The sequence below is a fragment of the Gymnodraco acuticeps genome, unplaced genomic scaffold (genome assembly GCF_902827175.1).
Source record: "Gymnodraco acuticeps unplaced genomic scaffold, fGymAcu1.1, whole genome shotgun sequence".
NCBI lineage: Eukaryota > Metazoa > Chordata > Actinopteri > Perciformes > Bathydraconidae > Gymnodraco > Gymnodraco acuticeps.
Window position 1 is genome coordinate 180518 of NW_022989982.1, and position 14351 is coordinate 194868.

The following is a 14351-nucleotide window of genomic DNA, read 5'->3' on the forward strand; positions in this document are numbered from 1 at the left end:
GATTAGTGATGAGATCAGCTGACACACACACGCACACACACACACCAGCACACACCATTCTCACTGTCAGCAACATAGCTTTCATCTTGTGGGCTGGAACAAGTGAGTGTTATGGTCTTACGTAAGGCTTTTACATCAGCCTCAGCGTGCAGAAACTGAGAGAGAGAGCTGTATTGAGAGGGAGGGGGGGTTTGCAGCACCATTACAAAGGGGATTCGCACTGCACCAAATTCTCCTCCCACTACAAATGCATGGGCACCCAAACCACAATAACATATGCTTATTTTAGCAATATGTGTATTCCTCAAAACAATGAGATCCCCCCCCCCCCCCCTTCATTTATATTCAGGACTCACAGGTGCAAAGAGTTCCACCATGCATCAGCTGCCTGTCTTTGTCATCATATTAGCTGTCTGTCTTTGTCCTATACATCTTTTCCCACTACAGACAATGACACATCCATCAGGCTTTCATCTCAGCAAATCAATAAAGTGTATCGATAACGTATAACTCCCAAGCCAAGCAGCCCCTCTCTCCGAGTGTGACGCCACAACAAAAAATGGCACACACTGCACAACAAAAGCGTCTGTTTCTCACCCTTTCTCCCGCCCAAGCTACTCTGTGGGGATTTAAACCACCGGGGTGTGGGGGGAGGAGAGATGGAGGATCGGGGTAGATCTCTATCTGGTTTTGCTCTAATTATACAAAGCCTCTGACAAGTGTATGGATTATTGTGTAAATGTGGTCAGAAAGAGGCAGAAGCTCGTCTATCAGCGCAAACAGTTTTATTCATTAAATAAGAAAAGTGGAAAGATTTCGCACTGTGTACAGACAGACGGTAACAAAAAGAAGGAAAACATAATGTGTTTTTTATCGCAGCGAATGACAACATAAAGGATAACATGTTTAATCAGAAAGAAAAGAATCAAATGGGAACAATTCAAGGAATAAGCAATATGGCAGCCTGTGTGGTAAATGTCATTGTCAGTTTGCATTGTGATACTTAAGTGTTGGCAAAACAACATTTTTAACCTATGATGCAAGTCCCTTAGTTCATAGCTCCCTCCTATGTCTTTAATTGAAAAAACATTAATATAAATGGATTGGTGACAGTGGCATTAAGTTTAATTGCCCATTACATTGATTCCCTATTTCCATTATGTTGTCAATCTGAAGAATGGAGAATTAAAGTGATTGCATACTTAATACAAATAGCAAATAACAAATAATAAGCAGGGTAAATATGAACTGACATGGTCTTTCTCTGCTCCACAGATAACCTTTAGTCTGCCCTTTTTAACGGCGGGGAAACACACTTACTGCAGATCATGTTACCTCATGACCTCATACTGCACTACACCAGCAGGAGGATGAACGATATCTGAACCTGGAGCAGTGTTGTGGATCAATCAACACATCCCTACTGAGATGGAAAGCTATCATGAACTAGAATAACCCTCAAGTGTCATTGGTACCGTTGTGGTTAGCAGTAGAGAAACTTGCATGATCTCGAATGTCTTGCCCTACAAAAACCCCTCTCTTTAACTGAAGGGTAGGGAACACTCTGCCCCCTGTAACTTGTCTCACTGAATCACTGACAAAGGCCTTTTAGCACAGCAAAACACCCCCTCATTCTTAAAACAAGTGGCGCTTTGCAAGGCTCAACACGCGGTGGTTTGTCTTCATTTTTCCGAGCACGGGGGTCTTAGAAAACTTCACCATTTGTCTTGCCCCCACAAAAGAGGGGCAAAGAGGAACACAGTCCAACAGAGGAAAATATATGCTGACCAATGATCTACAATGATGTCAAGCTACATTCACACACAGCTGCGTTAGTAGAACAGCTAGGAGAGGATGGGTGAAGGACTCTGAACCTGACTCAAATGTTTTTTCCTTTACTTGTGTTTTCATACAGGAAACAGTCTATTTTAAATAAAAAGCTTGCAGACATATTCTGTCTCCCTGAAACTGGCTGACAGAAAGTATTTCTTCCTGTAACCCACTCTCATCATCCTGTACAGTGTGTTAGAAGAGAAAGCAGAGCATTAAGAAGCTGCTACAGTTTTAGATCTGAGCAGTATGACTTTTAGGAGAAACCTATAAAAAGAATATGAAATCAAGTGACGAAACTACGAAGAAAAACAACTGGTTGTTTTTGCATGTGTCCTTAGAGAAGAAAGTCATCCAGTGTAGCTACAAATACAGTGCCAAGGTTGAACAGTGTGTGTACGGTCCTTCAGTGTTAGATGATGTTCCCTGACCTTTGTGCCTTGTGGGGCACTGCATGCGGAGAGGGATATAACATGTGTGTGTGTATGTGTCTGTTGAACCATCAGTGCAATGGATTCCTCCAGGTCGAGTATTGCGATAGTGTTACAAGTTTCCTTAAGTAAATCAACAGTTGTAAATCCCAGAGATTGAGGGTGTAAGTGAGATCCAGATGCAAGACTTAGTCCATCCACAATAATAATAACAAAAATACAAGTCAAAACTGAGGAGGTCTCCCATTCCAAAAAACACAGGATATCATGTGGCCTTCTGCAGGGCATGTTAAACAAATTGGGTTTTGTAGCTACAAAGTAGGTAATTAATAAAACCAGATCTCAAAAAGATCTCCGAAAAGTAAAAAACAAAGCAGCAAAACAAAAATGTCTGGGTTATTCCAGCCCATGGATATTGTTCAGTCTGTCCAAGACTATCAGAGGCTGTGAAATGCAGACTAGGGTATTTTTTTAACTTTGGTTCTAATATCAAAGGATTAGGAGGTAATTTGTTACAGATTAGACAAGATGACAAACTCAGGAAAAACTTTGATTTGATTAGTTCCATATGAGCAACTATGCCATGTGGAATTCCATAATAAAATGTAAAAGATAAAAGGTGCTCTGCTTATTTTCTTTTCGTTTTGCAGTGTGCAGTTGAACTTTCAGCAGGTCAGGATTTTTTTCCAGGAAGTTACAAGGCATGTGTGTCTTTTGCGAGACCAGGATTGTCAAGAGTCAACCTCCAAAGTTCCAGTGAGGGCTGTGAAGTGTTAACCCAGCTTTTTGGAGTCTCCTCGTGACTTTCTCAAGGGAACAAAACCAGTTATTCTCTCCTAACCCGTCATAAGCTAAAACACATAAAGAATGAGAGCTTTCAAGATTTGAGAGGAATTTACAGGCTGTTAACTCTACAGCTCAACATTTGTCTTGGTCTGGGGAAACCTTTGGCTCTGCATAAACAGCACAGAAGTGATGTACACTCAGGTCATCAAGTTAGTAGGTGAGAAAGCACCCATTCCACAAGAGCTACTTCTTGTTGGCGGCTCCCTTTGTGTTGCCAGGTTTGTTTCCAGAACGACGGACGGGCACCTTGGATACAGGGATCCTGGTGCGAGCCGGAGGGGCCTGGGTCTTTGGTGGAGGGGATTCAGCCTCTAGAACAGACGAGAGGGCTGACTGGCTTACTGAGTGGGGAGGCGGGGTCTGTCTGCTGCTCACTGGGATCTTGGATTCCCGAGGAAGGCTGGTGCTGCCTTTCATTGATTGGAAAGAGGAAGAGGAGGAGGATGAAGGAGGGGATGTTGGTGAGCTGGGGCTCAGTTTGTATTCCGTGGATGGAGAGGGAGTACTGTTTTGATCTTCATCCTCTCCTTCCTCTTCAGGGTCATTGTAGAAGTCGTACAGGTGGTCCCCAGAGCAACTGTCGCGTAACAGAGCAATCCTCTGGTTCCGCTGCAGCCCGCTCTCATCAGGTGTGGCTGTGGGCGTCGCTGAGGGTGTGTCCCAGTAACCCTCATCACTAAGAGGCTCTTTTTCACCGGGCGATGTGGGTAGACGGCCATGTGTGTGAGGGAGAGGGGGTTTAGCTGCCCGGCCTCCTGCTGCACCCCCTACTGGAATCTTACTGAGGCCCAGTGCCTTCACCTGGGGGATCTTTCTGTCTGTGCTCCTGTGGGCTGAGGGGAGGTGACAGCTGGAGGGGGCACGGGGGGGATACGTGGAAGTGGGGGTGGAGGAGGAAGGTTGGTGTGATCGGGGCAAAGCGGGGGAGTTGTCACCTATGGAGGGAAGCATGTGCCAGAGCCCCTGCATGTCGGCATCATCCACTCCTTCTGGACTTGCCATTTCTTCCCCCCCGCCCATGTAGGCCACCACACCGCTGCCGGCTGGGTGCTGCTGAGGTGGGGGGGGCGCCCGGGCCCGTGCGGGGAGGGAAGAAGGCACTGAGCACGCAGAAACAGAGAACATGTGTTGGATCCGCTGCGAAGGTAAAGGGGGTTTGGTTGGGGAGCTACGAGACGGGACACTGGTGATACCAACAGTTCTCCCAACACTTGGTCCCACACTCCCCCCTCCGCTGCTGCTGCTGCTGGTGCCACTGCCCCCATTACCCGCTGGCCCCTCTTCCTCAGCATCAGCAATAATGTCACCACAGCCTGTCAGAGAGTCAAAGCTCTTGAGGGACGTGACGTCAGTGAAGAGGAGAGAGCAGAGGCGGTCCACTGAAGGTTCTGAGGGGGGGTCACCCGTGCTGCAACAATCCAAAGGGGGTGTAGCGAGTGAAGGGGTGAGGCTGGAAATTGATGCTTTGGCTATTTGGATAGGGGGGTGCAGCGGCGAGTCAGTGGGTGTGTAAGGAAAGGGGGAGTCTGGCTCACCAGATGGCCCTGGCATGGCAACACAGTGTGGGGGTGTCATATTAACACTAGTAGTGGGAGTCTCTGGGTTGGGTGATGCCCGTGCATCCCCACAATCCACTTGGTGATGAGGAGGGGGTTCAAGGGTGAGCGTAATATCCGTTACCTTTTCAGAGTCGGCAACATCCCCATCCTTCTCCAGCTTCCGTTCAACCACTTCCCCCTCGCCATCATTTGTTTTGTCCTTACGTCTCCATCGCATGCTGCTAAAAAAGCCCTTTAGGCCCCTCCCTCTTCTGGAAATCCCCGTCCCTCCATTTTCACTCGACCTAAAACTCCCTCGTCGGAGTAAAGAGAAGAAACTTAGCGATTTGCTGAGTGACCTCACCGGCCCTGCCTCTATGATAGCAAGCCCCTCCCCTCTCTGTCCATCAGCATCGTTGTTAGAGCTCGTTAGTCCATCGAGCGTTCTGCTCCTAACGAGCTCCACCGACGCCGCTGACTCGTTTCCATTCAAAGAATTCCCATTGTCAGAGTTCCCGTTGTTCCCGATGTTGGTAGCCCCTTTGTTCCTGAAGGAGAAGAAGCTGGCCATCCCAGAGCCGGTGCGCCTCTTCCCGAAGAGTTTGAAGGCAGCTTTGTTGATCTTCCCTGTGGGCTGGGGGTCACACTGAGGGGCCACAGGAGGCTCCACACACTCCGACTGCAGCTCCATTATCTAGCACTCTATCGCTCCCACTCTATCGTTAGCCTCAAGCTCTCTAGCTGCCTCTCTGTCCTCTCTCTCTGTCCACACATACACTCAACCTCTCTCTCACTCTTTCTCTCGACCCTGCTGTCTGGTGCTCTTTCACTCCCACTCTGACTTGCTCTAACGCCTGCCTGCTGGTTTTCTCTCAATGCCTGCCTCCCCTCCTCTCTCTCCTCCCCTCCCCTTCCCTCTCTCTCTCTCTCTCAGTCACACACACACACACACGCTAGGACCTGCTCCTTACTGTAACCATGGCAACTGGGTGGGCTAAGCAGCTTTCGTCAACGTTGGCGGGGCGCCAGTGTCTGTCCTCCACACCCTCCCCCATCCTCTTCCTCCTCTCTTCATCTACCTTCCCTGTCACCAATGCACTGTTTGCTCTTATCCTTGCACTACTAATCAGTTTACAAGCCACACGTGCAACATCCCTGTGCGCGTGTGTGTGTGTGTGTGTGTGTGTGTGTGTGTGTGTGTGTGTGTGTGTGTGTGTGTGTGTGTGTGTGTGTGTGTGTGTGTGTGTGTTTGTACATCTCAGTGTGTTGGGTATGTAAGCAAAATAACACATCCACTGATGAATTATGAAGGATTAGACCTGAGCTCAATATGTTTCTTAGAGAGCTTTTGCAATGGATCATAAGACGTAATGGAATGGCTAATTAAAAATACTCCTTGCATATTAGTTTGGATTTAATGTTGCTTACATGTCCGTGGAAAATGGGTCATGAAAGTGGAAAACTTCAGATGACTACCAGTACTCTAACAAGTTTTGCACATGACTATTTTAAATAATTTCCTAGTAGATTTGCTGTAACATCCTGTGAGGTAAGTCATGTCAAAGCTACGTGCAAACACTAGCTTAAAATTATGCATTTATAAGCATTACTTAATTTACACACACACACACAGCTCAGACATAGTACAGTTTGGGCCAGACTTATAGGCCATATGGCTGTGAGCTCTCTTCCATATGGACACAGAGGAACAGGTGTCTGCATGAGAGCTATGACAACACATCGAACTGTCATCCTATATTCCTGTGTGTGTGTCCAATTGTTTGTAGCCACTCATGCAATTAACATACAATCCTCCTTCTTTTAACATTAGCTATACTGTTAGCGTCTATTGGCAACCAGCAGACTGTCTGTGGGCATCTATAGCAGTTAACTGTTTACTAACTGGAGGAAAAAGCAGTGGATAGCCTTAACGTGTTGCCTTGCTGATAATGTTCTTCTTAAATATGCATGGCTTAATATATAATAAATGTTCTTTCAGTATGACGTCGATGAACCAAATGATTCTGCAAATGTGCAAACACTCATTGGGGTATTATAGTGCGCTGAACAATACAACATTGATTTATAGCAGCTCTCCATCTCCACTTTTATGGATGTATGTCTTCCTAAATATTTCCTCCTCGCCTGTAGTGGATTCACTAGAGTTCCCCTCTTTTTGCTGAGAGTTTTCCACTCTGAGTGCTCTTTTTACTGCCTATTCTATCCTCCCAACCCCCCATGAATCTCCCTGATACCCCGACCCACTTACAAACGGCCTCTCCTTCCTCCCCTCCCCTGCTCCTTCTCTCTCCTCCTCCTCCTTAGTTGCTTTGGGCACAAGCTCTCCTCTTCCAGCCCATTGCAATCAAACAATGTCTGCATTCATTCGCCAAAGGCAACACACACCCACGGATCCACAGACATCTTCACACCCACACAGACACATTTTGAGGGCTTCCCCAGAGTGAAGCGCTGAAGCATATCTTCCTTACACTTTCCCCATATAAGAACGATAATCTGTCCGCTTAGCCAACAAGTCAGTCACTCGGCCTGTCTGCCAGAGTGCAGGTGCATCAGAATGCCCTACAGTCATGCTAGCAGGTCAGCTATTGGATGGACTTGACTCTGAGCAGCAGATGGCTGGTGAGTGGGCTCAGTTATCGCATGATGAGACAAAGGATTTCTTAGGGAGGAAAGGCACATGGTTATCCTGCATTAATCATTCCAACATCAGCAAAGTACTAGTCTATTCTGTAAATAGGACCATAATCTAGGTCTGATTGTACTCCTAATCAATTGTACAGTGCTGAACCAGATTAGATTTGGTGGTGAAACAACAGGTTTTAGAGGATGATACCAATTAACTCCAAGCATTTTATAAAGATAGCATGCATTGACATAAACTTTACATAAAAAACAAAAATGCTAATGACAAAATAACTATTCCACAAGCTTTTTTATGGACATTTCTATGAAAATGCAACATGTGCTTCCTTAATGAGCTTAGATGAGATGCATGCAAGAAACAGCAGAAGTCCACACACTGTTATCTTCACACACACACCCTCCCCATCTGTCTAAATAGGGTTCCCGTTTCAGCCCCCTGAGTGAAGCTCGTCACTAAGTGGGACAGTTAGAGGACATTTTCTCTCTCTGTCTCTTATCCAACAATATGGCGTATCATTTGCATTCTGTCTGCATGTGGCTGCTGAAAGTGCTTGCAAACTCTCCATACTCTGCTTGTGAAAAGCCTCAGGATGAAAATATTGACTTTGCGTGGCAATGGGAATGCATGAAAGGATGGATTGATGCATATGGATGTAGAACATTTGAATACCGGAGATCATCTTGATATGGTGATGGAAAGAACATCAGAATTTGAAAGAACCATTTTTAAAAATTCAATTTCTGTGGTCATATGATCTTAAAATAAAAGCACACAGCCATAGCAACAATGTTCCAGAGATGCAAATCATTTCCATGTTAAGGAAATATTTGTCCTGCAGCTCTTACCTTTATTCCGCATGTAAAGCCTCTAAAGAATTTGAGATGATTGAAGATGACTAAAAAGTAATGATCTATTCTTTGTTTAATCCACTTGATCTTTTTACACATGAATTCCATCTTTACTAAACCTCTGCAAAACCATTAGTCTACCTATTTATTTTTAGATAAATAATCCAAGTGTAACCTCAATTCTCAAAATAAAAAGTGCAAAGCCACTAAAACAATTTCTGATTCACCACCCTGTTTACTTTGCTTTAAAAAAGCATAGGCTACAAATATTCCCTTGATTGTGTAAAGGTAATAGGATGCCAAATTCAACTTTTGCCTCAATTGGTTTAGGAACACGTAGCCTAATACCTGACCGTTAATCAGTAATATCAGCCGCGTTCACACCGCAGTACTTTTCCCACTTTAGTTCCGAAATGTCGCGTTCACACCAAAAAGAGCCGGAACTAAAATTAGTTAATCAGAACCTTTTTGACCCCCTTTTCCGTCCCTGCTGGAGCAGGTACTTTCGTGGGAGAAAAAGGTTCCTATATCTGATTGGCTGGGCGGAATGCAAACCACGCCCCGTAAAACTCCCAAAAAGTTTTGTGAAGCCGCCATTCTATTATCCTCGCATTAGCATTATTAGCATTAGCCCAGCGCAGAAACACAGAGAGACTAATTTATGGCAACACAAAAGAAAACACGGGAGCGGTGGAGATGAGGAGGTGTCGGCGTTCTGGCGATGTACTAATGAACCTTTGTGGGAAAAGTACTGCGATGTGAATGCGACTATTTTTTCTACACCAGAAATCTAGGTGTAGTCATGGACTCTGACCTGAGTTTCAACAGTCACATTAAAACAGTTACTAAATCAGCCTACTATCACCTAAAGAATATATCTAGGATTAAAAGACTAATGTCACAGCAGGATTTGGAAAAACTTGTCCATGCTTTTATCTTCAGTAGACTCGACTACTGCAACTGTAATTCAGAACGCTGCTGCTCGAGTCCTCACAAACACTAAGAAAGTGGATCACATCACTCCAGTTCTGAAGTCTTTACACTGGCTTCCTGTGTGTCAAAGAATAGATTTCAAAATACTGCTGCTGGTTTATAAAGCACTGAATGGTTTAGGCCCAAAATACATTTCTGACCTCCTGCTAAATTATGAACCATCCAGATCTCTCAGGTCTTCAGGGACTGGTCAGCTTTCTGTCCCCAGAGTCAGAACTAAACATGGAGAAGCAGCGTTCAGTTATTATGCTCCAAATATCTGGAACAAACTCCCAGAAACCTGCAGGTCCGCTGCAACTCTGACTACTTTTAAATCCAGGCTGAAGACTTTTCTTTTTGTCGCTGCTTTTAATTGAACTATTCATATCTTAGACTGCACTGTAACTTTTATCCATGTACTTTTTTCTTTTAATGTTTATTTTATTAGCTTTTCTTTTTAATGACTGATTTTAAATGCCATTTTCTTAATCTCTTTCATTTTTTGTAAAGCACTTTGAATTGCCTTGTGTTGAAAAGTGCTATATAAATAAACTTGCCTTGCCTTGCCTTGCCTTGCCTTGCCTATTTTAGGTCTGACAGATACGGTGAAAAAAAATACCTACTGTGAACTTCCTACCCACGCTGAAGCCACATTTGCTAATATGTTTGACATTTCAGACAGCAGTGAGTCAGCCATTACTCCAACAAGTCAGGTTACATTTGGATCAGGTCTGCATGTAAGTGTAGGACTTTTGTCAAGGATGGAATAAATACCGTTGACAGGATATCCATATTTTTCCTTTCAGTATGGCCTCCGAGAAATTCCATGACGTGCATTCAATGGTTCACATATATCATGCCTGTAAAGGATTATTGGTGCAAACCATGGATGTATAATAAGAACTGGATACAGCGTGGGAGGCGGGGCCTCATTCATTCCTATGAGAGCTGCTCATTAGCGCATGATGATAAAATGGCCCAACTTTTGAGAGTGAAACGTCACAGATTACCCAGCATGCCTGAGAAGTACCCGTATGTGCACTCATAGAGCATGCACAACTTTAACCAAAATGCTCGTTTGATTGATTGATTGAAAAGTTTATTAACAGCTTGTATATTGGGTACAGTACAGTACAGCTCAAAACATACAATTGTTAAGGGGATGCAGACCAGAGAAAGACTTTCGTCTTGTTTACATCAGGGTCCTCCATTTCCAATTCATCATATCATTTAAGACATATAAGACATATTTGACATACAGATGGCTTATTTACAATTTACATACAGGTGGTTTTTTTACATACAGATTGCTTGTTTACAATTTTCATTTTAGATTTCGTTCTAATACATCCTAACTGGACATTTAAGACATACCAAGTCTACAGATATACAGTTAGTAACAGAGTCTAAAATGCGAGTATATACATAGATGGGGGGGGGGGAAGCTGTCCATTGAACGACAGGTTGAGATTTGTACCATTACCGGGGCCAGGTTTGCAATGCTCTCCCCCGAAGGTGCTCTTTAAGAGAGGTTTTGAAGGTAAGTATAGTTTTACTTTCCTTTACAGTTGTGGGAAGAGCGTTCCACCTTGATGTGGCATAATTGCGAAACGTGTATTCCCCCTTTGTTGTGCCAAATCTGGGTTTCACATGATTTGTGGAGCTCCCTCTGGTGTTATGATCATGGTATTCCTTGACCTTTGGGAAGAATGTTGACATGTACATGGGTACCATAGAGGTGTAGTGGATCTTGTAGACCAGGCCCATTGCAAGTAGCTGTACTCTGTCGTCTACTCTAAGCCATCCTAGGTTGTCAAAGTGGGCAGAGGTGAGGTGGGTTCTAGATGAAAGGTCAAGCAGTAGTCTGACCAGTTTATTTTGCGATGTTTGAAGTTTTATTTTTAGCGCCTTGGAGGTGCTATGGTACCATGACGTGCAAGCATAGTCATAGTACCCTTGAATGAGTGCTCCTGCCAGAGTTTTCAGGGTGTTTTTGTTTACCAGAGAAGAGATCCGGTATAGGAATCTAGTTCTTTGATTGACTTTTTTTTATTACATTGGATGCCATTTTGTCACAGGAGAGGTTTGCCTCAAGAATAGATCCTAGGTATGTAATTTCCTTCTTACTTGTGACAATAATGTCGCCCACTGCAACTGAGAAGTCGTCGGATTTGCTGAGATTATGTTTAGAACCGAAGAGAATGGACTCTGTTTTACCCAGGTGTAATGATAATTTATTATCGGCGAGCCAGGTGCAGATTCTGCCGAGCTCGGAGCTGAGGGTTTTTTCAACCTGCAACCTGTTCCTGTCAGAGACCAGCAGGGCTGAGTCGTCCGCGAACAGGAACAAGTTGCAGTCACATGCTGATGACATGTCATTTACATAAATTAGGAACAGTAACGGACCTAATATGCTTCCTTGTGGAACACCACAGCTCACTGGGAGGGGGGGGGACAGAGTACCGTTTACCTCCACCATCTGTTCTCTCCCCTCCAGGTAGGATTGCATCCAGCTCACCGATAGTTTATCAAAACCAATTGCGTTTAGCTTGTCAATCAGAATGGGGTGATTGACAGTGTCGAAAGCCTTTTGTAGGTCCAGCATCACCATGCCGCAGTACTTGCCCTCGTCCACCTCTTGTTTGATGTGGTCGCTCAAATAAAGAAGGCATGTGTCAGTGGAGTGGGATGTTCTAAAGCCAGATTGAAATTCATAGATTAGTTTATTTTCCGCGAGGTACTTTTCGACCTGTTCATATACTATTTTTTCCATGACTTTCGAGATGGAGGTAAGTATAGAAACAGGGCGGTAGTTGCCTGGGTCCAATTTGCTGCCCTTTTTGTGCAGGGGGGTTACTCTTGCAATTTTGAAGTCTTTGGGTACTTTTCCGTTTTATGGAGAGGTTAATTATGTGAGCTATGACTGGTGAGATGGCGGTTGCTGTGTCTCTGAGGAATTTGGAGGGGATATTGTCGTGGCCAGTGGCCTTGTTAGGTTGGAGGGCGCTCAGTTTAATGAGTACCTCTGCTGTTGTTACCCTTGCTAGACTGAAATCATCTTTGCGTACCCCTAGGTTTTTGTAGTAGGTCATGATGTGATCTACTCCAAAAAGCCCTGAGTGGGAGGGTAATTTATTTACAAGAGTTGTGGCTATGTTTGTGAAAAAAATGTTCAAGTACTTGGCCACATCCAGTTTGTCTGTTATGAGCCTGTTATCTGTCTTTATGTTTAAGTTAGAAAATCTCGTTTTGAGTTTTTTACTGCAGCCAAGCTGGTTATTGAGTAATTTCCAAAGTTCACGGGGTTTATTTTTGTTTTCCTCAGTTTTGACATTGATGAAATTCTTTTTGGCAGTTTTGATCATGGAGCTTACGTCATTTCTTAGTCTGTTTCTTTCAATTTTGAGTTCAGTCACGTGGGCCTGGAGTTCACTGCTCGTGCTTTTGGAAAGCATTGACTGACTTTTATGAAACTCAGAGCATTTTTTGTCTCTGGTTTTCATGGCGGTCAGTATGCCGGAGTGCATCCACGGCTCAGCGCGATTTTTTACCCTGGTTGTTCTTAGGGGGGCCAAATCATTGAGTATTGCAGAGAATTTGTTTTTGAAACCAAGCCATGTTTCTTCAACTTGTGTACCACTGAGCTCATCTGACCAGTCCAGGCTCTCCAGTTCTAGGTTAAAGGCCTCGCTAGAGTAGTTTTTGAGGTCTCTAGATATGACTGTTTTGTGACAGCCGGCCCTTTGTTTTAGCTTTTTGCGGGTACAGAATATCATATAATGATCACTTAACCCGCATGCTATAACCCCTTTACTGGAGATCCTGGACTTGTCAGAGGTCAGAATGAGATCAATGGTAGTTTGTGTTGTTTCACATACCCGGGTGGGTTGGGTGATTAGCTGGCTGAAGCCGTGCAGATCACAAATCCTACTGAAGGACTTGAAGACGGACGTGTCTTTACGTTGCATATCCGTGTTCCAGTCTCCAATAATAATTGTCTCTACATCCCCCACATCAGCCAAACACCCATCTAATGTATCATAAAAGTCACTCTGTTCCGGTGGTCTATAGATTGTCCCGACTATTACAGATTTAGCATTGTCAAAAAGAATTTCAACCCACACAGATTCAATATTTTCATGATGCAGGTCAGTACGGTTTTTGAAATTGGTGTCTTTATGTATGTACATGCAGACACCCAAGGGCGCCGGAAGCGGGGGGGCCAGGGGGCCATTGGCCCCCCCACTTTTCAGCCCTGCCCCACATTTTCGCAGCAGCAGATTTTTTTTCTTCTTTTTTTTTTTCTTTTCAGTCTTTATTTCGAACAGATTCAAAAATAACAAATAAAAAATAACAAATGTTAAAAACAGAATACCGTATTGTTATAATACAGTATTTATCCACATTCATGGTAATATTTGTATATTCAACAAAAAAAACAAAAAAAGTCTTCATATTAATAATAATAATAAATCATATGTGTCCGAAAGGGAGTAGGAGGAAGCAAATGCTTATTAATTCCCACCCCTTACTTGATCAATGATTGTCCTTTAAATCATTATGCAAGTTATTCCTACATACATTTACATTTATACATACATATACAATAATTTCTCGTCTTCAATCACCTTTCTTCATTCTCATATTTTTCCAAAAAAGTGTTTCTGTACATCCTTTTAAACTGAATTATGCGTGTGCTTTGTTTTAACTCCTGCTCCAAACCATTCCATAAAATCACCCCACAGATTGTTATACTCATACTTCTCAGAGTTGTTCTGACCTTGAGTTGTTTAAAATGTAGATTTCCTCTCAAATTATACCCACCCTCTCTGTCTATGAACAATGTTTTTAATTTCCTAGGAAGTAGATTATGTCTGGCTCTGTAAATGATTTGTGCCGTTTTAAATTTAACCAGATCAATGAACTTCAATATGTGTGACTTCAAAAAGAATACATTAGTGTGTTCAAGATATTCAACATTATTGATAACTCTTATAGCCCTTTTTTGTAATGTGCATAACGGCTGTAGGTTGGTTTTGTACGTGTTTCCCCAAATCTCCACACAGTAAATCAGATATGGCAATATTAGTGTGTTATAGAGTATGCAATGAGTTGTAGTCCAGAATGTATCTGGCTTTTCCCAATATTGCGATAGTTTTAGCCAGTTTTGCTTTTACATGAGTGATATGAGGTTTCCAGCTGATTTTGTGGTCTAAAA

General features: G+C 43.6%; 1 protein-coding gene across 1 annotated transcript; it reads right to left on the minus strand.

Moving 5' to 3' along the window:
- Positions 1–768: 768 nt before the first annotated feature.
- amer2 (APC membrane recruitment protein 2) lies at positions 769–5506 on the minus strand. Its single transcript, XM_034211934.1, has one exon. The coding sequence runs from the start codon at positions 5334–5336 to the stop codon at positions 3291–3293; it is 2046 nt and encodes a 681-aa protein (XP_034067825.1). The 5' UTR covers positions 5337–5506; the 3' UTR covers positions 769–3290.
- Positions 5507–14351: the final 8845 nt, after the last annotated feature.